General features: G+C 41.8%; 1 protein-coding gene across 4 annotated transcripts in view; it reads right to left on the bottom strand.

Annotated features, from left to right (window-relative positions):
- Positions 1–25,337, bottom strand: part of Osbpl10 (oxysterol binding protein like 10) — a 287,054-nt gene that overhangs the window by 123,557 nt on the left and 138,160 nt on the right. For 3 of the 4 annotated variants that reach the window (XM_063257092.1, XM_063257088.1, XM_063257090.1), the window contains exon 4: positions 17,394–17,585. The exons of the other annotated variant lie outside the window; for it this stretch is intronic. In XM_063257092.1, coding sequence (XP_063113162.1) covers positions 17,394–17,585 — 192 coding nt within the window. The remainder of the gene's footprint in view (positions 1–17,393; positions 17,586–25,337) is intronic. 4 annotated transcript variants of the gene reach the window in all.

The following is a 25,337-nucleotide window of genomic DNA, read 5'->3' on the forward strand; positions in this document are numbered from 1 at the left end:
GGCCTGGGTGGGGGGTTACACAGCATGAAGAACATGCCACACTTCCATCCGGATTTTGTTAACTGGGCCACTATGCTGATCCCAAGTCTCACCGAAGATTGTTCAGGTGTAATACTAAGGAGAAAAAGTACATGGTTCCTTGTACTCTGCCGAAACTATAATCACTCCATTTTTCTCCTGCCGTGTCCACAGGTTTGATGAGACAAGAGGGATGGGGAAGGGAGGGGAGGGAAAGGGCAGACACCTCACAGGAGGCCGTTCCACCCCAACCAGGGTGACAGGAGAAGGGCAGGGGCCCAGGGAAGGCTCTGGGGATGCTGAGATCTTATCAGATGTCACATTTGGAGATTTCAGTCCCAGAATGAAGCCAGTTGCCCTAGCAACAGTATCTCTATCCAAGGTGATAAATTACTCTGCTGCCTAACAAATTCAGTTCATTTCTTAAGCAATCAGTGTTCTGGAAATAATATGAGAACAGCAAATACCAACCAGTGGACAGAGAGGGCAAATCAATCACCAGACCTGCTCCAAAATCTACAGCTAGGAAAGCGCTGGAGACTGAGACTGGGAACAGGAAGGAGGATTCATATGACACCCGCAGGACTTAAGACTTCAAATGAAACATAAAAAAAGAGTAATAGAAACACATTTAAAAATTCTACATCTCTTTCTGATCATTCTAATTCATTATGTTATTCTAATATCATTCTCTACCTTTTAGCCTACTTTGTAGAACCCAATGTTTATTAATAATTTGATTTATGCTCCTGCCTGTTTTGCTAGATTTTAAGCTTCTCAACTTCAAAGGCTTTCTCTGTTTCAGAACCTCCAGAACTGGAATGCCACCAAGAACATTATGGACTCACAACATATTTATCAAATGAATAAATTAGTCTCTCTTCTAGGGTTCTAAAAACTATTAGTCAAGCAATATATAAACATATACACACATATGCATCCCATGCCTAATAGAAATAGAAGTATTTTTCAGCAAAAGTAAGACTAAGACAAGAATGATCACAACTGCCACTACTATTGAAAATTATTTTGTTATCTTTTTTGAAGAAGAGAAAGGGCACCGGGAGTGGCTAGGATGAAGAAAGGGTTTTGTTGCTATTGTTTGTTTCTGAGACAGGGTCTCACTATGTAGTGCAGGCTGGCCTTGGACTCACTATGTAGGTGATCCTCCTGCCTCAGCCTCCTGAGTACCAGGCTACAGGTGAGTGGCACCACACCCAGTAACTAAAATCCAGAAAGGAGGGCTCTGGGGTCCTTATTTCTCATACCCAGCATTCACAGAAAGCTTTCTGCCCTGCCCCTCACTGAAACAGGCCTGTAGTTACTAAAGACGCAGTACTCCCCTGCCATTTGTAGGGTTCCCTGCTGGGTGCTATAGCACAGACCCTGTTAAAATAAAAACTCATTTTGGTGTTCCTGTAAAAATAAAATAACTGGAACACAATCATTAGAAGTAAACTGATACGAAACAAAAATGAAGAGACAAAAATGATTATTCCTTGCAATAGTTAAGATTATACACCTTGAAACTCCTACTACCCCCAAAAAATGAAACCAGTTTCATTTATGGAGCCTGGGCTAGACTCAAACTCACTCACAGTGATCCTCCTGTCTAAGCTTCCCAGATACTGGGATTCCAGGCATGCACCACCACACCTAGCAAAGGTCTCATTTTCTAAAGCAACAAAAGGAATAAAATATGTAGCAATTAAAGAAATATGTAGAATCCATAAGCTTTGCTCTTCCAGGATACAAAAGAACAGTGAGGTTGAGGGCTGTCCAACTAGGCCTCCAAGTTTAGAAAGATATCACTCAGACGTCAGTTCTTCAGTCATGTGTAACTTTAATGCAATCCTATAAATTGCCAATAGGATCACAGCAGCCACAGCGTTCCTAAGAACTTAACGAGCTGACTATGAAGTTTCATGAAAAAAACCACTGCCCAAGAATGGCTGCAGCAAAGAATAACTCAGGTCAGTGAGGGTGTTCTGGCCTCGCCAGACAGCTGAAGTCACAGTGCAGGAAACACTGCACATGCAGTACACGAATAGAACAAGCCAATGAGAAGAACAAGACTAGAGAAGCACTTCAACACTTAACTCAGTACGCATCTCACAGGGCTGCTCCAGTGTGGATCTGCACTGTGCCCCCAAAGGGCTGAAGGACTGGTGGCACCACCCCTCCAGGGCATTATGGCACCCTTGGCTCATTCACATCCAGGCATGAGATCAATGTCTGTGCTCCCCCATGTGCCATGCTCCTACCATGTGCTGCCCCCACTTCCCCAGCCACCAGAAGCCTAAAAGCAATGGGTCTACCAGGTCATGGGTCCATAATGGGTCCTCCAACATTGTGAGCCAAAATCAACCTTTCTAACCTGATTATCTCAGGTTATTTCTTAGCACAACAGAATGTTGACTTATGCAACAGTATTCTCGTGTCAGTAGAGAAAATATGGACTGGTCAATACATGATGTTAGCAAACTCTGAAGGCACAAATGGATGCCCCTCTCACTCCGTGAACCAAATAAATCCCCCAAACAAGAATTCAAATATGGGGTGTGATGGCAAATGCCAAGAGGCTGAAACAGGAAGACTGCAACAAGTTCAAGGCCAGCCTGGGCTACATGGTAAGTATAAGGGCACTGAACTACCCAGGGGATCCTACCACCAAAAAAAAAAAATTGAAATATAAAACTACAATCATAATGCCAACTGGTGCAACCACTGTGGAAATCAATGTGGAAGTTCCTCAAAGAGCTAAAATTACAGATCCCATTTGACCCAGCTATTTCCCTTCTGGGTACTTTTCCAGAATTAAAAACATCATACTATAGCGATATATATGTACCCATGTTTATAGCAGCACAATTTATAATAGCTAGATCTTGGAAATAACCCAAATGCTCATTAACCGAGGAATGGATGAATAAAAGATATGATCTTTTTATACAATGGATTACTATTCAGCCATAAAGAAGGATAAACTTGAAATTTTATAGGTAAGGGATATAACTGGAGATCACACTCATAAGTGAAATAAATTAGACTCATGTGTGAACATTGTATTGTCTCCCTAGTGTGAGAGACTGAAAGAGTAAATCAGGTCCAAAATGTATAACAGATATTGTGAAGTGGGAAGAAATTTTTCAAAAGGAAACAGGGTCGGGGAAAGGGGAAAAGATGAAAGGGAAAAGGAAAAAAACAAAATACAAGATAGTTACATTACTGGTTTATCTTAGTTCATTGAAAAGAATGGTTTGTGGTAGTATTGTTTTGGAGAATTTTTTATGCCTATATCTTGTACTCTGATTGACTACTTTAAAGGTAACAATAATTACTGTATTAACTATTATTATTGTCCTACTTTATTATGCAATTTACTTCAATAAAATAAAAAATACAATCAGAATGATGGAAGTAGTTTAAAACTGGTTTGTGGTAAAATTATGTAAATATATAAATTTAGTAAAATTGGTGGTGGGGGTATAGAGCTCAGTGGACACAGAATACAAATAGAATACACAAGGTCACGGGTCTCCGGTACCAAAAAGAAAAGTCAGTAAAACTCACTGAAATGTAAACTTAAAAGAGTGAATCTTATGGCATGGGATATAGCTCAATAAACTTTTAAAAAGGAGACCAGAACAGTATTTGAAAACATAGTCCATTTTTAAAAACTTAATCCCAGAGGGGAAAAGAACTATTATAATAGAAAATATTAAATCTCTAAAGACAGCACTGGCGATTTGACACTGTAAGGCCTCGGGGAAGCTGGCGATGGCAGCAGGGGGGCAGAGCAGAGAAGCCCTGCTGAGGCCAGGGGAGGGCTGGGAAGGACAGCACTGACCTGAGTCAGGGCCAAGGGTCTCCAAGCCCCTCCGTCCTGGGACAGGGTGCCTAGGAAAAGGGCAGGAGCCTTGGACACAGAGGACCGCACAATGAGGCGGGGTAAGAAGACCTCGAACAGTGCTGAGCTGGGCAGTGCCTACTTCCTGACTGCACCCAAGGCCAATGGTGTGGACTGCCGGGGAAAGCCCTTGAAAACCACCTGTGGTAGCCTCAGGTCATGCAGATTCCTGCCTGACATTGAGAACTCAAGGACAAAAGCCTTGAAGTGAGTCATGATTTTACAAACATGAGAAAGAAAAAAAGACAGCTCCTAAGCATATTGCTAGGGTGCATTTCCAAGTGGAAGCAGCAAGACCTAACAAGTATATAACAATGTGAGTACTATACTATTGCTGGTATTTTTAAAACACTATTTTTTAAAAAAAAAATGTACACATGCATACAAAGAATTATGGGGCGTGGTTGTGCACCTCTATAATCTCAGCACTATGGGAGGCTGAGGCAAGGAGGATCACAAGTTCCAGTCAAACATAAACAACAGTGACTTGAGAGATTCTTTCAAAATAAAACTAAGGGCTGGGAATGTAGCTTGGTGAAAAGACCCTGAGTCAACCCTCAGTACCAGTCAATCAATCAATCAATCAAAAAAAAAGATAACACAAAATTATGTCCACCAGCACACATATGAAGCCCACAGGGTGACTGTGTATCTTCAGTCAAAGCAGGAAAAGGAGGCAGTCATTAGAGAGGCCTCTGCCAGCCCTGCTTCTATAAGGTCTGTGGACCTCCTAAAGCTCCTCTCTGTGTAATTAACGCTAATTCAAAGGTCTGATTTGTTTTATGAAGAGTAACATATCAATTAGCTCCAAACAAAAGTAGGTAACTCGTGATCTCATCCAGCCAGGTGCTAACAGAAAATCCAGTGCCTGGATAACTTCCAAGCAGTGCTATACCCAAATTCTAATTCAGTCAACTCCATCAATATATTCCAAATGCAGTTTCATGCCTCAAAAATTGGTTTAAGAGTTTCTTAGACTCTCACAGGAAAGCAGCTGTGTGATTAGGAAATATTACTGCTGATTTGTGTACCCAAATGTTACCAAACGCCCCATAAGACGCTTTACTGTAGTAATTTCCTGTCAGTGACAAATTCTCCCCCCAATCTCATCTCCCCAGTTAGCTAATAGATGTTCATGCTGGAGGTGTGCTAGAACAGTTACACAACAGGAGAAATGAAGAAATTGTTTTCCCAAAACCATGTCAGAATGACAGCTATTTTTATGTTAGAGATAAAAATTTGCACTAAAATGCAAGTTCTCTTTCTTCCAAAATGTAGGGCAGAAGCTTTTGTTTACTCTTATGAATCCTATTTCATCCCTACTAAACCACCAGTATGCATCGTATTCTATCAGTTTTACACTGAAATCTCTCCAATAAGAAGTACATAGGGACTCACTCTGAAAATAAAGATCTTTTTGTGTGTGTGCACCTATTTTACCATTCTATCCTTGCACTGGAGAGAATATCATCAAAATGAAAGTAGCCAGAGGGAAGAATAATCTTGAGAAAGCAATTCTATAATGTCTTCTTCATTGTGACATCACAATTGTCTAAAGACACCAGGCTGGTAACACAGTCTGGCACTTTTTCCTAGTGGAGACAAAAGCCAACTGGCCACCCAAGAATCACACTGCAGCTCACTGTCTCCAAGGTGGATGCAGGCCCACATGTAGGTCTCTACCCAGCCTTGTGTTCTACACAATTACTCATTCATTAGCTCATGTACTAGCAGGGTTTTTCTGTTCTTTAATTTGGCATGTGCAACAAGGTGTTTAATGTAAACCATGGCTACAAATATTAACACCGGTGTCACCTTTATCAGCAGCTATAACCTGGAAAGTGCACATAATCAGGAAGCTATCAGTGAGTATTCTTCTTGCCCTGTCACTACCTAGAAAAAGAATGAGAATCAGAATGAGGGAGGGGACCAGGAGCCAGTATACCCAGGACACTCCAGGGTGAGATCTCCCAGGCTCCCATGCCAGGACAGCTGGCTGCTGCAGGCAGGAGCCGGAGCAGATGCCTTGGGCCCTCTCTGCCTCCATTCTCATCAGCTCCATGGGAATGCAATTTACTTGACAGCATGTGGAGTTACTGTTGTGGTTTGTGTCTAGATGTCCCCTCAAATCCTCATGCAGACAGACTTAGGCTATTTCAGAGGTGGTTGAATCTAGAGTATGTGATGCTGGGATTAAGGGTGTGCAGTTGCCAAATCAGTTCACTGATTGGTTTGGCATGGCCCTAATCCCAGCAGTGTAGATACAATATAAAATGGACAGAAAGATGCTCGTAAGGTCTCCTGTGGGTTTTACTGTCTTCAGTCACCATGAATTGCTGTCCTTCTGCTATAGCACCCTGCCTTGGAGTCAGTGGATTATGGACTGAAATCTCTACAAAGGATGATCTTAGGTGTTAAGTATTTTGTCTCAGCAATAACAGAAAAGAAACTAAGACAGAATTTGGTACCAGAGAAGTGGGGTCATTGCTATAACCATGCCTGACCTTATGATTCAAGAGCCTTTGGGAATGACTTGTGGGAAGAGTTTGGAATGATATGGAGATGCTTTAAAAAAAAAAAAGAGCACTGGAAAGCCTTAGGCTGTTCTGTATGGGAGATTTTGTTTTGAGCTCAGAAGACAATGCCAATAGAAATTCTGCCAGTAAAGACCAGGCTCTAGAGATTTTTTCTGGGAAAAAGGACTGCATTGACTGTTGGACTCCAGATGGTATGTGTTATGCCTTGGCAGAAAGTTTGTCTGCATTTTGCTCATGTCCATCATGTCCAGAGGCTTTGCCTAAGACTAATAAGGGCAATGGGTTAATCTGGCAGAAAAAATTACAAGGTAGTCTCCTGCTGAGGTGATGGTATACCTACCTTTGTGTGGCAGACACAGAAACCTCATATAGGATCCAAACTCTGGAAGCAAAGATCAAGACAGCAGTTCAGGACTGATTAGGCCACCTTAATACTCAGAAGGCACAAAGTGGCTGACTGAGGTGATAAAAGATGGTCCCAATTTCTTTGTTATTCTTTCCATAGGGGAAGGGTCTTGGTCCCCCTGCCTTGAATCTGGTAGGAGATTCCACAGCCGTAAAATATGGCCGAAGTAATCGTTTCCAGTCCTGGCTCTTAAGGAACCAGCAATCTTGCACTTTCTGTCCCCAGCACACTTGTTCCTAGAATCCTGAGCTATCGTGTATGAAATCTGAGGCCACCATACCTATTACAGAGGGCCTGAGACTCCATGGAGACAAACAGTCCCTCCCACAAACGCCACAGAAGCCCCAGACACCTCGGAAAGAGACAAGGACTCTTATCACCCCCCAGCCAAATGGAAGCTAAGAAAAATCAGTGCTGTCATTTTAAGACGTCAAGTTTGGAGATAGTTTCTTATATAGCAATAGATAACCAGGACAGCTTACAATGTTCAACTTCTAATATAAAAGTAGAAGCAAAAGATGTTATAATTTTAAAAGGAAGTACTAGAGAAAATTCCGATCAAGGCAGTAGGAAATGATTACTGTCCTGGGAAGGGTGGCGGGGAAGTGGCTGGCTATGGATACAACTGTATTTAACCTTCAACTTAATAATGTCTGGGCTTCTAATCATGGACAGAGCAATCACCAGAAGGAAAAGCATCTGAAAGCAGATCAAAGATGACTGGGTTTTCAATGAGGAAGAATCTGTTGTATGCTGAAATACTAGAGTAAACTGCAGGAGGGAAAAATATTCCCTGCAGACTTCAACACAGGATAAGGGTTGGGTACCGCGGGGTGGTTTGGGCACCAGAGGATGAACTTGTCCAGCTTCTCTCCTAGTCCACCTGGCACCTGACTTGTGTTACTGTCTCCAGGCGTCAAAGGGAAGCTCAAAGGAAGGCTTTTCGTATTTAATTGCTATATGAGGCAGAACAGCCTTTTGTGTCACAGAACTGTGATATGACATGACTTGCTGCTTAGCTTCCTTCTAAAGTGCAAAGCTTCAAAGACTCTAGTCAGGCATTTTCTGTGTGCTAGCACGAGGAGAGTCTGCCAGACATTCAGTAATATTCTAATCGGAAGAAGAAAAGTTTCAAAGGCACAAATTTGGTCCACCCTTGATGCTGAATCAGGGCTGACTCTTCCAAAGGTCCTGATGACCTGTGGAGCCCTATACATGGAGGACAGTGCCCACACTGGGTTCGCTCTCTGGGGAATCCCAATGCTGCCAACTAGCCCAGCACAGTATACCTGTTACACTGGTTTAACCAGCTGCTTAGCTGCCTAAGTCCCTGGACCAAAGTCAGGCTGCACATATCATCCCATCTCCCGATCCACCACGAGCATGCAATAACCAAGTATTGTCTAATGGGTGACCATCAGGCTCCTTTGTTTTCCATGAGTACAGGGACCTCAGGGGACATCTGTATCTGCAGGGAGACTGTAAGATGGTTGGTTTATGTCAATTTGGCTGAGCCACAGCACCCAGATTATTTGGTCACACATTATTCTACATGTCTCTCTGACGTCTTTCAGGATGAGATTAATATTTAAATTGGTGGACTCTGAACACCGACCTTTTCCAAGTGGGAGAAAAGCTTCCCAGCTGATATCTTCAGAACTGAACCGCACTTCACCTCTCTCTTTCCCCAGGCTCCTGTCCACCAGCTTAGCTTGCAAATATGGGGCTTGCTAGACTCTATTACTGTGTGAATGAGCTTCTTAAAATTAATCTGTATCTGCACACATCCTATTTCATTTCTCTGAAAAACCTGGTTATGTATTAAAAACTGATGGTCAACTTAATGCCAGCTGAATTAAATCAGCATGGTGCTAGGCGTAGATGTTCCACCTGGGGAAAGTTGCCAGCATAAATAGAGCCCTGAGAAGATGAGTGAGGTGTTGTGGGTTTCTCTAAGTGTTGCTCTTTGAGCCGTTGGCTCTCCTAGAGAAGCTCTAGTCCTTACATCAAGCATCGCTTTCTGGCTCTGGAGTGGAAGATGTGTGCCGTTTAATCTCCAGGACAAATTTGTCATGCAGGCTTCCTGGCATGTACTCGGCTGTGCAGAAGAGCTCGGGACCTCCACGGTGCTGAGGATGGTTGTGGTTATTTTCAACACAGCCCTGGTTTTTATTATGAGCGTGACTTCTTGGCTCCAGTGTAGAACCCTCAGCCTACCAGCACAACTCCTTCACCAGGGTACATGTCATACAAAGTGACTCTCGGCTGAACTGAACCCTTGCTAGAGCTAGGGAGGCAACCTCCCTAAATTATGTGGTGGTCACAGGGGGGCGAACCATGTTGGAGGCTATTACTTAGGGGCTTCTTCTTGAATGCCCACTCAGCATGACAAATCTGGTCAGCTCTATCAATTTGGGGGCCTTTCTATCCTTTAGACAGCAGCTTGTAATGGATGGGAATCCCCGGTCATTTGTGTGAATTTTGTACTACCTCTGCTGGCCACTTTGACTTCCACAGTTCACCAAAGTTAAATGTTGGGTATGTCCGCTTTCCATAGCAGAGATGTGACAGCCCTGCCCAAAGACTAGGACGGAAGTTACTGCTCTCCCACGTAAAACTGCTGCGCTCTGGTGACCACTAGTAAATTCATCAAGTCCTCACTCCAGACAGCCACATACCAGGGTCATGGAGAAGTCAGGGTACAAAAATCAGAGTCTCCGTACCTCTAGGACTGCAGACAGTCATGGCCTTGAGCTACCTCTTCCTGACTCCCCATACAAACAGCAACTGGTGTCTCCTACGTGACATCTGGTGTCTGGTATCCGCATAGCCTCCAGCCAACTCTTTTGCCTTATCAACTTGGGGAAGCTTCTGCTCTCAGTTAACTCATACACAAATCTAGAGGTTTTCACAAAGTAGTTTGTAGCTGTAAACAGAGTTCATAAATAATTGCCCTTAAGCAAGAGAGGTTGCCCAGACAGTCCAGATGAGCTGGATTCAACAGAAAGACCTTAATGCAGAGCTGATACTTCTCTGATGATGTTCTGCCTACAGACAATCACTTCCTTATCTATCCAACACAGGTGAGACCAGCCTGGGACAGTGCTAGCATGGGTAAGCCAGGTACCTTACAGAGGTACACGCCTCTCTGCTTAAACACTTTCAACCTCAGTTTCCATCTGTAAAGTAGGAAACCTGAGAGGATCTGTCTCCTTGGGTTGATCTGAGGATAACAAATCATGACCCCAACAAGGAAGAAAGATTACTGTTCATGCAACAGATGCTCTTATGGCTAATGGATCTGTGTCCTTGAGAAAGGAGCTTACAGACTACTGGGCAGTTTTCATAATACTATAACAAAATATATTTGCTAAAACCTTAGATGGACATAAAACATCCCAGCTCTAATAGGTATCGAAGCATACCTAGGGTACGGGGGAAGGCAGTTATTCTAAGTATATAATACAGCTAGGCACAATCTCCCCATTGCTGCTGATTTGGGGCCCAATACACTGCAAGGAAAGAAGGCTTTTACCCAAACCTGGGGTACAGTGTTACCCAGTGGCTAGAATCTCCTTTTTAATGGAAAATCACTCATTTACTCCACACTTTATGGACTACTCAGGGTATACTAGAGGTTGGAGATAACTAGGTTCAACAACAAAACCCCTTTATTGTCTGACTTCTCATCTAAGAAAGTAAACAAATATCTAACTTTCAAATGTAACAAAGAAGCTGGTGAGAATAAACAAGGCCAAAAAGGAATTCTGTGAGGAGGAGAGAGAAAGGAGGAAAAAGGATTTGCATTACAAACAGCTTGGCTGGAACCTACCTTTGGACAAATAACAGTAAGGAAGTTAGTGAACATTTTTGGGTTCCCGGAAGACCAGGCAGTTACTGCTGTCGTGGTCAGCTCTGTCCTTAGCCTCCATCTCCCAATCCCCCTTGGTTTCGCCTGGACAGGCTGAGATGGCACCACAGCACCCTTCTCCAAAGAGAAGCAGGGGAGGAAATGAACATTTTGCTTTTGTGGCTGCTTACCTGAAACACTACTAGTTTAGCTGATACCAAAGTTCAGTGACCCCCTAAAATGGTGCTCTCAGGATCCTGAATGGCTCCATAGACTACATCACTGTCTGTTACACATTTCACAGATGCGGAGGATTTTAAGACTGGTCATAAACACTCGCTAGTCAAGCCAACTGGCTTCCACATCAATAAAGGCTCATTTTACCTTCTAAAACAATAAAATAGCACTTGTACCTATTTTGACATTGCAAGGATCTGTAATATTTTTATTTGACAACACCACTGTACCGCTTTAAAAACATTTGGAAACCACTTCTTTTAACTAACTCCATATTACAACTGTCAAAAACTGAAATCTAGAGCTGACTTCTTTTGAGATGCGGCAAATTACTACTAAAAATACACACTGCAGTTGCTTGTCATTGTTTTTCAAGAAAATTCACAGAATTAATTTAGAGCATTTAAACAAGAACCATTCTGTTCACACAAAGATTAAGTGTACTCTGTGCACCAAGTGTGATTTCCCTGGTGGTGAGCTGTTCTGTAGTCAGTGTGGCCAGTACAGAGTACTGCCTTAAAATTGATCATTTAATAAAACTTGTTAGGGTGAGAGTTTACTATTACTGCTTCCATAGCAAAGACTATCTATGAATCAAGGGTTCCAACCAGACATTTACTATGTCCATGTGAGCCAGGATCAAACCAAATCATCACGAAGGAAAGAATACTGAGCCAACATCCATTTATAAAAATGGCAACTTAATTACAATATCGCCCCTATGTATATTAAGTAAATAGGACATTGCAATTACATGAAGACACATATAAATCCACATAGCTGGAACCACACAAACACGCAGCTCCTCCATATATTAGTCTCTGCAAAAAGTTTATTTAAAACCATGGAAAATTATACAGCCTCAACACCGTTTATCTAAAGCTCTCTCTTCTAAAGTGTGTGTGTGCCTGGAAGAAATACTTAAAACTTAAAAAACAGTTTAAGTAAAGGATAACTCCTATTTTTGCCAATAAATTAGCATTGGAAACTTAATTAAATCTAAATTTATGCTTCACACACACCCATTACCATCCAACAGCATGACCTTTTCTCTCATCAAACGACAGAACCCAAATTCGCCCTATTAAGAATTTTTTTAAAGTCTCAAATGTCACAACTAAAAAAAGTAACAAGTATACTCATACATTAATATGAACATCCATTAGGGTTGTATTTTTCCAGAGAGCATCAAGCAAGGAAGAATTTCATAAAAGTCACACACTACTAGTACCAAGTGAACACAGTCTATTTAAATGAGTCATGTTACAACTTGTTAAAATTAACTTGATGTATAAAAGTAAAAAACCAAGTCAATTTAAATAAAATTAATACTATACATTTTCATTACTGCATACCCAATGAGAGGGTCCAATTTTTGAAATAAACTAGGTTCTCCTTATAAAATGATTCCAGTGGTACATGCAGAGGCTCATACTAATGTCACTTTTGCCCTGGCCACACAGTCCTTTGTCCATGAACCATGGCCCCAATTTAAAAACCCTGTGGATACGTGAATACCTAAAAGTCCTCCTGCCGTTGCCAGCTTTTTCTTCTCTCATATCCAATCCATGAAGCCAATTCCACATCTCCACACACCACTTTCAAAGAGCTCTAACAGTTTAAGGATGATTCCCAAGATCACTCTGTTCAACCAGCATGCTTTGTGATCATGCTGGGGCTGGAAGCACCACGGATAAGCAAGATATGCTCTTTAATATATACGTCCAGTGTCCAGCACCTGGAATGTGCTCAGTGACCACCTGCAGGATGAACAGAGGAACACAGAAGCAAACTCACAGCTCAACACAGTGCTACTCAAGAGAAATATAATGCAAGCCACCAGAGGGATGCTTAAACTTTCATATATAATGGTAAACTTTCTGTGGGCACAGTGCAAAGGGTAGAAAGAAGTAACTGCAGTGAACTTCAATATATTTTGTTTAACTAGATGGAAGGCATCATATCCACACATTATTATGAAAAATGTTATTTCGTGAGCTGGTTTGTACAAGTCTTTGAGGTTGACCATACCTTTGGCATGGTTCTACAGACCATCCACATTTCAGAATGTTTGCTGGGAGCTCTACTGGGGAGTACAGGTGGGAAGCATTTCCATCCCAGTGTGAGGCTGTAGCCAGCTGGTCTTCCAATGGGGTGGAGGAGCACAGGATAGCACAGAGTGTGTGCAGACCACACAAGAACTCACCTGAGGACTGAAAGGCTCGATCCCTGTTCTTCAAATAACAGAGCAGCATCACAAGGGCATTTTAACTTTTAGCAGTAAAAGGGAGTACGATAAAACACCTCACTGTGGAAGGTGGTTTCCTGGAGGAAGAGTAAAACATGACCTGGAGAGAGGGCAGATGGGCAATGAGCCCTGGAGAACACGAGCTGGACTGAGAGACACTTCTGAAGTTAAAACCCAGGGGTTTAAAAACACAGATCCATAGATCAGAATCAATTATTGATGAATTCTTTTCTAGTCAAGATAAAATATTAGAAACAAGAAAATTTGAACCTCTTTTTTTTTTTTTTTGACAAAATTAAACTTCTTCAATGTAACACATTGTATGCCCTTATATGCCCTGAAGGTGGGGAGTGATGAAATAGTGGTAACCACAAATCATAGATTGTCATGGTGCCTTTAGAAATGTCCTTGCTGGGTAATGCACAAAAATTTTGCAATGCTTTGTGGCTCCCTAGATTCTATTCCTAGGCTGGCTGGGGTGGTGCACACCTGTACCTGCAGTACTCGGGAGGCTGAGGCAGGAGGGTCACTCAGAGTTGAGGCTAGCTTAGGCTTCAAAGTGATTCAAGGCTAGTCTGAACTGCAGAGCAAAACCCTGTCTTGAAAAGACAAAAATAAAAAAGTAAATCATCCAATCATTCTTAAACCTTAGTTTGTAAGTAAAGTCCAAAATTCTGGGGGAGCCACTATTTTATACTGTCAGAGTTTATGAAGGGGAACGTAGGGCTCAAGATGTGCCTGTTATTCTGTATATTGATTTTTTAAACTTATTTCACATATATCTATTTAACAACAATACCTCCAGGACTTTATCCAAAATTGCTACACAGTGATTTAGTATCTTCAATATATTAATTGTTTATATAGGGCATTCGCTTGCTGTGTGCATTGGATCTATGACTATTAATAAAAATAGCTCTATGCAAACTGACTTTCCTCTTTCTGCCCCCAATTCCATGGATAATTTCCTCGGGATACACTTCACAAAAAGAAGGGAATTTATGGGTCAATTTATGTTCAGTTATTAGTATATATCACCAGATTGCAGCAAAAAAGACAGGATCCAACTTTTCTGAACGCCTCAACCAATAAAGAGCTATAATTCTGATAACTTCCCTTACAAGTACGTCTTAATCTTTATTTCCTGAATTGTCAGTGATGATACATCTATTTCTCATGATGCTATTGTGTCTCACATTCCCTGTGTTCCTCTCCCAACCACTTCAGCTGAGGACTCTGGGTTCTGACCTCTGCTATCTCCATTCTTCATACTTCAGATAATAACCACTTAATCTTTTAAAGCTATCCCATTATTTTCACCCATACTGTGGCATTCCATTTAATATTTATTCCACTGCCTTTGGCTAGGCTATTTTTCTTTTACACTTTTGATATTCTGGCCCATCTGTCTTATGGATTTCCCCGTTGCTTCAGCGGTCAGAAGTTTATCTTTTCTATACAGTTGCACTGGAAGTACTATTCCATTTTCCTTGAGTTATAAATAAACGCAAAGGTCTTTAAATAAAAGCAGAGTCTTTATACTTAAATTAGTAAGTATGGAACTTTCAGGTATGAGTGGGATTTGCTCAGATAGTTCCCAAAGTGGATCTGACCATATTATAAAATAATAAGACACCATAAAACCACTACCCTTCTCTAATCTGTAGTATGGTGAAGATAATAACCAAGAACTGAAAATTCCAACTCCTCCTAGAGGGGCTCAGTATCCCATAATATTGCTCAGTCTTATTTAAAATTAACTTTCAGCAAGAAGCAATCATGAGACACCTGAAGACATAATGTCACCCAGGAATACAAAACGCAATCGAAGCCTGAAACGGTGGTGCAGGCCGGCAACCCAGCAATCTGGGAAGCTCGGCCAGGGGATCTCAAATTCAAACCCAACCAGGGCAATCCAGCAACTTAGTGAGACCCTGCCTCAAAATGTAAGAACAGGATGGGCACACCGCCCAGTGTGAAAGCCCTGGGTTCCATCCCCAGTACTGAAAAAATTAGAGTACAGTAAAAATGTCTGTGGAAACATTTTACATTGTAATATAATGAAATTACATGGTTAAATTTAGGAATTCCTCCCCATAGGTAGAAAATGAAGCAAAAACAAAGGAAAAAAAGCACACACATTTACAAAATTTAGATCTCACTGTAGGTTATGTATGAAACATAAAAACTGGTAAGTAAATTCATGGAAGGATTAATAGCAGTTACCTGGGAGGAAGTAGGATTATGGATAAATTTTACTTATGTCTTTATATTCTTTCTGCAGTGCATACTTATATACCCGACATAGCTAAACATCTTCATATACATATATACAAATAACATACTTTTATTCTTTTAAAAACTTTTTTACATGAAGGCAGAAAATATTAGTGCATCGTACTAAATCAAACGCTACAAAAATACCCCAACTCTCATTTAATCCACAGCTCACTAAACATAAGCATCCCACGCTCCCCCCACACAGGCCTTTCCTAGCATCACTTGTAATACTAAGTCTAGTAAAGAGTCATTCTAATAGAACACAAAGATTCCCCCAAATACCCAAACTTCCAACTGACTACCCTTCCTTAAAGTTAGTCTCAAAGGCTTATAATTTGTAGTTATAAGAGCTACATAAAAAATAGTGATATGGCTCAATTGTAAAAAGAAAATCATGCTACATAAATACTGACGCATTTGCTAAAAATGATAAAATGATCAGTGTTTAACTTTTCCTTAAAATTCTTTAGCAAGAAAAGGCGAGGGGAGTAAAACAGTAGAAAGCTGAACTGCTGACGTTAGGTGATATATACATGGTTTAGTGCCACAGAATATTATTTAATTTTGGAATTTTTGAAATTTTTCAACTGTGTTTTCCATATCAGTATTTTGAGACAGTGCCATGAAAAATGAATAGCAATATACACACACGAACAATCCATTATACCAACCCATGTAAAACAATTAAGGTAAGAGCCGTGTTTTCGCTTCCTTTTTAACACATCAGAGAACTGTTCAAAGTGGGCAGTCTACCTGAAAATTAGAACAGAACCCTGGCTCTGCTTTTTCTTTCTTAGGCAAAGTATAAGCACATAAAATCAACTGAAAGCATCTTCCATACCTATCTATAGATATGATTCAAAAAATTTTAAATTTCCTGCCCAGAGCCAGATCATACCCGATAGCCAGCCATGAGAGCATCATCGGACTTATGAGATTTGTAACGTAAAGACACGCACTGCTGTGAATGGGCTGAGAAACCTGGTCTCCTGCGAAACACAGACACGGCGGAAGGGCTCCGCTCCTTTCTCCAAGAAGACAGCGAGCTGACCTGGTGGGAGCAGGCTGCAGGGGTGAAGGCCCCTGCAGAGACCAGGCCATCAAGATCAACATCCTTTACCTTCTAGTCTGTTCTCTACAACAGTTACCAGGGCTGATATGGATGCTAAGTATCTGGGATCCCAAGTTGATGACTTCCCAGGGTTTCACAAATAAACACACTCTCCAAACACTTTTCTAAGACATGGGTAAAGAACTCCATGGTTATCACAAGATATTCTATAACTCCTGGCAGGCCACAAAGCAGGTTTTATTTCCATCTTACAGAAAGGTTCAGAGCTGTAATGATTGCTCTTAAACACTAAAGTCCCCTGACTTCAAGGGCAGTGTTCCTTTCACTTCCCGATGCTTCCCCTGGGTGTCTGGGAGGGAAAGATGGAGGTGCTTCACAAGGACAGCGAGGCAGGGCCAAAAAGAGGGCAGACAGCCGCAGGTTTAATACTCTTCGCCTTCAAAATACGACCTCCCGAGTAGCTATATGCCAGTCTTCACCAGGAACGCCGCGACTTGCACTGATCACCCTGCATGGGGTCTCATGCTCTGTGCCTTGCTTTCCCTGTTGCACAGCAAGGTCTCTGAACCCAAGACACAGCACTGATGGCTATTTTCTATGTATTCACTTAGCAGTACTCGCACATGCCGGGCCAGCGCTCTACCACTAGCCACATCCCAAGCCCTACCATTTTATGGAAAGCAGGAAGAGTGGCCAAGGCTGTGTGGCTGGGAGTTCGGCTGCTGGTACCCTCTCTGCATAAATCAAGATGGTCCAAAGGGAGCGGAGTTGGCAGAGCCCCAGCCACATCCCCAACTCCCAGGGCCGCTTAACCTAGCAGGAGAGCGAAGCCTACCTCACGGACTTCGTGGAGCTGGCCGGGATACTGACTCTTGGTTCTTCGGGCGGCTGCAGGCGACTTGTGATGCGTGACGGTGACCACAGCAGGGGCCCCCGCAATGAGGTGTCTCTGGCTACAGGGAGACGCAGAATTGGGTGTTCCATGGGGGAGCAAAGTGAGGCTTCGGCTTCGGGAGCTTGGAGTACTCTAGAATAAGCAACAGTTGTCAAAGACTCAACATCTGACCTGCAGAACATGACTAAGGGTGCCGTTCATTTACCTGGGGCCCTTTCAACCTTCCCCTTCACCTGTTTAGAGGGACAGAGACATGGGGGAGGTACAACATTGCTGCTGTGTGCCCAAATCCCTGATAGCACTTAGGAAAGACAAGTTTTGTTAATGGTCCTCCAGCTGTGTCATCTCTGACTACTGTCCCCTGCCCCACACTATGACCATGAAGAGCTAAAGAAAACTTCCCCAGACACCATGGACTCCTGAGTTCCTTCCTCTGTGCTCACTGTTTCCTCTTCCTAGCACAGCCCTTCCTCCTGGTTAGAAAACTCCTATTGAACCTTCAAGACTCCACCCAGTATGGTCTGCTCTGGGAAGCACCTCCCTGGTTTTCTTAACTTCTCTGCTTTCTTACTCTACTACACTGAGATTATACTTATTGGATAGGGCCTTTCTTCAGAGATTCATTTGCATTTAACTTTCTATCTCCAAGGCATGGCACGCAGTACCTTTTTAATTTATTATGTGCCTAATAAACACTTGCTGGATGAATAAGACTCTAAGTCATACACCTGAATGCTTAGTTCTAGAGCTTACATTCTATCCAGTAGTAACACATAATCCAACTTGCAATTTAACCTATGATAAAGCTGGCATCTAATCTTATTGAAGATAAATTTTCAGTAACTAGACAACCAATGGATTCATCTCTGAAAGACCCAAACTGTTGCAAAAATTTAAATGAAAAAAGCTCACTATAAGAAAACATATAGCCAAGAGGCAGAGAAGGCCTAACACCTTGAAATTCAAAAGCTATAAAAAGAAAAGCTCCATAAATTTTACTACCTAAAAACGGAAAAGTTCTGCAAGGAAATAAACCACTACTACCATCGATAAAGTCAAGTGTTAAACTGAAAAATGCAAACTTTTATAGATAGGCAAAATGGGAACAGATGGTTCATAAAAAATATAAATGGCCCTTAGACCACACAAAACATACGTTCAACTGACTCATAAGATAAATGTAAACAGGAACTACATTTAAATATCATCTTTCACCCATCAGATGCACACAAATGCACACATTTGAGTCAACAACTACTGACAGTGTCCCAGAGAAACAAGTTTATGACAGAAAAAGTGACAAGCTTCTGAGGAGGGCAGGGTGGCAGATCTGTGACAGCTGTCAGGGTACCTGCCTGGGCTCCAGCAAGCCCCATGCCTGAGAATATATCCTCTAGAGACATCTGCATCCAGGTAAAATGTCATCAACCACCCCCTGAGTTACTACAAAGTATGTAATGGCAAACAACAGGAAGCAACTTAAACACCCATCAGTGTGGAACCAGTTAAATAAACTGTGAGAAACCTAAAAATAACGGAATATCCCTGACCTACAAATACTGAATACTGATATGGTCCCTGTTAGTTGATCTTGAAAAATTTCTAAATTATACAATTAAATATAAAAACCAAGGTGCAAAACCATTGTGTGATATGCAAAGTTCTATGTCAAAAGAGAAAAAAAGTGTTTTGGTTTTCATTATTATTTAAAATCATTTGCTTAAAACACAGAAGTACTCTAAGAAGGATACACATAACACTAAAATAGTAGCTACTTTTAGTGGAGAGAATGCAAGAATAGGAAAAAAGGTTTTTTCACTTTGTATGTCTTGTTAGTCTTTTACTCTGAAGCATGTCAATGTGTCACCTATTCAAAAAATGTAATTCTGAGTAAAATTTATGTTCTGAATGTCCTGATGCTTCACTTAGTTTGAGAAAGGGCAGGTGGATGATCCACTGAAATCATGCCAACTTTAGCAGTATAATTATCAAATATTTACTGAACATCTACTATGCGCCTAGCAGAATACCTACCATGGAATGTTAGAAAAATATAAGATATACAAGACAGTTTTCTGCAGACGCTTGTATCACTGGTGATATAAGACACATCACACACACACAGTAAAAAATCAAAGTTGTGTGTAGCAAGATGCTACTTTAGCAACACAGCCAGAAGTTGTTAGAGAAATGAGAAAGGAAAATAACAATGAGGAGCTGATCTCATCACAGAAAGATGCTCTGAGGGTGAAGACCTGCAGCCCAAGTTGGATTTGTAAAGAGAAGAAACAGGGCATCAGAATACATGGCTGGGATCTTCAAAGTTGCTTTGGCCTCAGGTAAACAGCACGGCTCTAAATGGTTAAATGTTGACAATTCATCACATGTTACAAGTCACCAAGAGATCAGGATGTGGGAGCCAGGGTAGAAATCAGAATTCTTGGTTACCCTGAATTCTAAAGGGCCTCTAGATTTAATCTGCACACAACTAATAGGAATACAGGTAAAGATGGGAGCTAGAGTACAGCTCTTAAATAACTTCATGTATATTAGGTGACTAGAGAAATGTGTGGTCTGAGAATCACATTAGCTCAATCACAATGAGCCTGAAGGTAGATAGCTGCCAGAGTTCAATCTTTATTTCGAGTGTGGAAGAGTAAAAGAGCTATTTCCCTAATCCTTTAATAACAGTAAATTTGCCTAAGTATTAAGAGTCCACTGAAATATATTTTGATTGTTTGAAATGTTCATTCCAATCCAAAAAGAGGGCAGCCTTTTCACTGGGCTTTGAAACCAGACAGACAAGTTTCACTTCCCTGCCTCCACCATACTCTAGCCATCTGACCTTGTGTGAGTTATTTAAGCTTTCTCATTAAGCATTAATTTCCTAATCTTTAAAAAAGGGATAATAATAATGACCCTTAAAAGCCATCATAAAGATTAAATTAGATCATGCACGTAAAATGCTTATTACAAAATCGGACATGCAGGAGCTGCGTGTTTCTTTACGTTACTTAAAACTTGATCAGCAGCCATTCCTGTAAGCCAGTGGAGGCCACGGGCTGGAAAAACAACCAGGAAGTCAGCCAACCTTTCCCTGGAGCCAGCCGGGCCATGGGCTGGGAAACAAGAACACTCCTCCCCACCCCCCAGCCCATAGGCAACCAGCTAATTCAAAGGAACACAGGCTGGAGGACGGCAACTGAGGTACATAAACCACTTGATGCTTATATTGATTGACTGGTTTTGCAGGCCTGGTGGGGTAAAACTTGATCAATGGAGGGCTTAGTGATTTTTAAAATGCTAAGAAGTTACTTAGCACAATGGCAGAGTAGCCACTGACCTCCTCGTTATCCACAGCATCAAAGCGGCAATGAAGCCCAAAAACATTTTAATATTTCTATGGTCAACAATCAGATAGCAAGACAGCAGAAGAAAACCTACTGCCTGTCTGTCTGTCTCTCTCATACACACACCCCCACACACTAAATTCTAAGTAGAAGACCTATCAAGAACCAGTGAGGCAATCACTGAAGGCAGCAGACACCTTTGCCTGTAGCAAGATCACCATGAATGGCAATAAATCAAGAAGTTCACCCAGGTGCCAAATTATTCCACTGTGGATGTCTAAACTCGTGATCATGACTTAATGGCTGTCATTTGAATTCACAAGCAGTAACATGAGTCGAAAAACCTTTAATTTTGCATTAGCTGTGAGATTCTCACAGTTAATTCATGCCCACGCGTTTCCTCCCAGGGTAAATGCGAGCAAAGCCATCTCACCTTTGGTGAATCCCACAGGTAATCAGTAGAAAAGGTGAGAAAGAGCAGCGGTTACAAGCACCATCAACGAGCAGGCTGTCTTTCCAACACAGTCTCTCTAAAATGTCCAGGTTTGTTGTAAAATTGTGTGTGGATTTGAACGTTTACCCCTGCTACTAATTTTAAATGAAATATTCACAGAGTCTGACGGAAAACATGGCAGCATTTGGTTCCAAATATTTACTTCAATGAGAACAACTAGAAATGCCAAATGTGCCATCTGTGGAGAATTCTAAGTTGAGCGTGGCTATTGTACCCTCTTTTACCCAAGAGAATTGCCTTTAGACTGCCAGCAGCTGCTCCCTGGCTATATCTGTATCCTGTCCCTTGTCCTTTATACTCCCTACCCGGGCAAGATTGGGGAGCAGAAGAAACAAAGTGTTACTGCCCCTAGCTACTTGGTCATTCTATACAACGCCCACACCATTGGCTGGATGCCTACCCTTTCCAGGTTGCAAAGAGGCAGAGCACACCAGCTCTTTGCATTTTGCAAAAGTAAGGCTCGTTTGCAAAGCGTCAGGACTCACTAGAAAGAGTATGTCCAGTCAAGGGAATCTGGGGACAAGCCGAGAAGATGGAAGGCTCCTCTCCCAGGCTTACAGCAAGAAGCTCTTGACCACCCAAAGGCTTCCAGCCCACCTAGAGCTCTGAGGCCACACGGCTGTCTGGAAGAGTGAGCCAGGCCCTCATGAGAGCATACTTCAGCCACCACTGCCTGCTTTCAAATCCAGGCTGTGCTACTGTACTTGGGAGCAAGTAAAGGAGTCTGGGTAGTCTTGTTTCCAAAACGCAGTATTACCTCCTTCAGCCGATTGTCAGAGAACAAAACAAGAAAATGTAAAGAAAGCATCACATGGCCGCTACAATAAGTATCACCATTAATAATAAAAATGAGGCTTTCAAGCACCACTACGGTGAATGGTAAAGTGCTCTGCAAGCCAAACACCTGAACCTAATGACTGACACTTCCTTAAGACCCCCTTACAAAAATTAATCATCTCAACCACTGAAAAGCCATTTTCTTCCAACACAAAAATGTATTTAAAATATTATTTCACATTTTCAGAAATCCAGCTGTTATAGAGAACAAAGCACCTATAGACAGATTACTACAATGCTCAATGGATACTAGAAAAAGAAGTAACGGAAATTTCCAATTAATAACTGGAACAAAATATAAAGTCTTAAACAGAAAAAGGATGATCACCTGATCCAAAAACTTTTCAAGACATACCAAAGCAGTCTGTAACTGCTGTATTAGAATTTAAAGACTCAGAGGGAGCTAGGGAGTACTGATGTCTTAAATGCACATTTATAGTAACTATATTTCTACTGTAGGAAACTTTTCTGATGGGAAAAACTTCCAAGTTGGCTAATGGCGACAGTATTCAATTGACATTTAATTTGGAGCATAGCTTCTTCATTTTCTTGAATTCCTTCACAGCAAGAGGAGAGAAAAAGACTGGGTGGAGGGGATAGCCCAAGAGAAGCTTAAAAACAAAATTTCAAGCCCATTTCTGTATATTTTACATATAGTTTACTAAAACCGTTTCATTACATCCCTTCTCTCTTCCTCTGGAAAAAAAATAAATGGGCCACTTCCAAAATTGCAAAGGCTAAGCATAAAAATTATGATTTATTCCTTTTCTTTCAAAAGGTACACATATCTCATTAAATAATTTCATTCTGCTGGTAGTCAACATCTGAGTAAAATGTGGGCTGGTTTTGAAATCAATCCATTCCACTGTTTTGCTCATTGGCTTCATATCAACCTTCTCAATTTCTGTTTTTGTTAAAATTTTCTGTTATCTCGAGCTTTAAAACAGACTTAAAGTAGAAATAAAGATTTTTTTTTTAAACTGGGATGTTTTCCAAGTCCATACCCATGATTCACTTTCCAAAGTCATTTTAGCTCTATTTTTCCAAATTTCTGTCTCCTTCTAGAAACCGGAGTTTCAGTCTTATGCTACTCGACCCTAGGTAATTTTTTTCATTGTTATCCACAAACGCTTAGAAAACCTTAAATATTTTTCACTGACTTCGTACCAATACCCTCTTACAACACACGCACATGTGGACATGAAGGGTAAACAGTGGCTCTCCCAGATGGCCATCTCTCCGCAGCTTCTCAACACTCTGTCCCAAATACATAATACAAGCAAATGCCAAACCTGCACACACTCCTTGCAAGGAAACACATGTATTTCCATTTCCCACAAGTAGAGAAAAGAAAATTTGACATTTCTAGCTTGTCTTCTCCCTCCACTGCTCTCAGGTTCCACTCCTCCTCTCGTCCCCCACAAATCCTGCCCGCTCTTCTAACAGAGACTCCATCCACTCTAGAACCTCTAGCTGTTCTTCAGGTCCAGTCCGAAGGTCCACAGAAGGGCTGGTCTCGTGAGCTTGGCCTTTGTATCACAAAACCCGCCTTGTCTTGGCCTCTTCCCCTAGACCCTCGCAGAGTAGTTGAGTGTGATTCTACCTCCTTGGCTCCCCGTCTCTCAGCTCTGCACTCTCCTCAACAGCATCTGCAGGGACCTCTCACATATTCCCAGGGCTGAGGCTCCTTTCAGATGGATGCTTCACTCTGAAAATGTGAAAATCCCCCTTCTCCCACCGACTAAGCCCCGTCCATCCCTTCCACTTCTCATGCTGTGGGACTACAGAACTCTGGAGCTAAAAGGAACCTAAGGAGTGATTCTCGGCTAGACCTCTCTGAAATAGACTTAAAAATTACAACCCCTCCCCCATAGGAAAATGAGTCATCTTTCTAACTATCAGGTACAGGGCCTGCGTAACCTTGCAAATGGGCAAACACAATGAACAGTAATAAGCCCCCATGGCCACAGCTTGACCACATCCCTTCACTGAAAACACACTCAACTTTAAAAATGTCAATACTGTGCTGGGTGTGGTAGCACATGCCTGTACTTCCAGCACTCAGGAGGCTGAAGCAGGAGAACTGCCAGTCTGGGCTACATAGCAAGATCCCATCTCAGAAAAACAAATCAACAAACCCAAACGACCAAACAGGACCAAACAAACAAAAGTCAATACTAAGTCAGTGGTATCTGTTCCCCTTTTCCAAGAAGCCAGAAAAATTTGGAAAACATACATTACCTACACTAGCTACATGTCAGCACAAACTGTCCAAAAAGCAACAATAAGCAAAACAGACAAGTATCTCTGCCCTCATGGAAGTGGTTTCTCGATGAGATACAGACCTTCTTCCCGCCTCTCAAAAGACAAATAGGTAAAAAAATGTTTTAGGTACGAAGATATAAAGAAGAGATAAAGAAGCATAAAGAACTTTTTGCTCTGAGGGAGGTGGCCAGAAAATCTCATGAGAAGGTAACATTTGGTTAAAGACCTGGATGCAGCAAAGGCATGAATCATGTTATCTGGGGAGAAGCATTCTAGGAAGACGCTCTTCACATGTGCAAAAGGTCCTGGGCTCAGTCGAGCAGGGTGTTTGGGCAAGATGGACAGCATGACCAAGGTGGAAGTAAGTTAAGCACAGTACAGGAGTTGCCCTCAGGGACATCATAGATGGCAGGGACCAGTTCTTTATTGGGGAAGGAGACTGTGTAGAGGTATGCTGGAGACTGAACCCAGGGCCTTGCACATGCTGAACAGCCGCTTTACCACAGAGCTACAACCCTGGCCCCAGTTCTGGAAATAGGAACAACAGATAAATGTTAGGCAAGCCAAATGACCTACGAGCTCTGAAGGCTGATACAGACAGAGTGACATGCCGATGGGAACAGAACAAGTCCCAGCAGGCTTTTCCTCAGAGCCTTACATGTGCATTAAGTTTTTATTTGCACACAATTTGCACATATGTACATGGATGTAGCATCCCCACTGAACAGTTTGTATGACAGAATTTTATTATTGCTAGCCTGAAGATGAGCATTTCATGGGTTTATTGCATTCTCTACCTCTGTCTTCACATAATCAGCCCAGAAAGATATTTTATGCCAAAAACGAATCACAGAACAAAAGGCAAACACATGCCAAGAATTCTAAATGATCACTCTGCGACATGGGAAAACGAGGCTC

Source organism: Cavia porcellus, unplaced genomic scaffold (assembly GCF_034190915.1).
Source record: "Cavia porcellus strain 051 isolate PalLab524CR breed Dunkin Hartley unplaced genomic scaffold, mCavPor4.1 scaffold_10, whole genome shotgun sequence".
Lineage (NCBI taxonomy): Eukaryota > Metazoa > Chordata > Mammalia > Rodentia > Caviidae > Cavia > Cavia porcellus.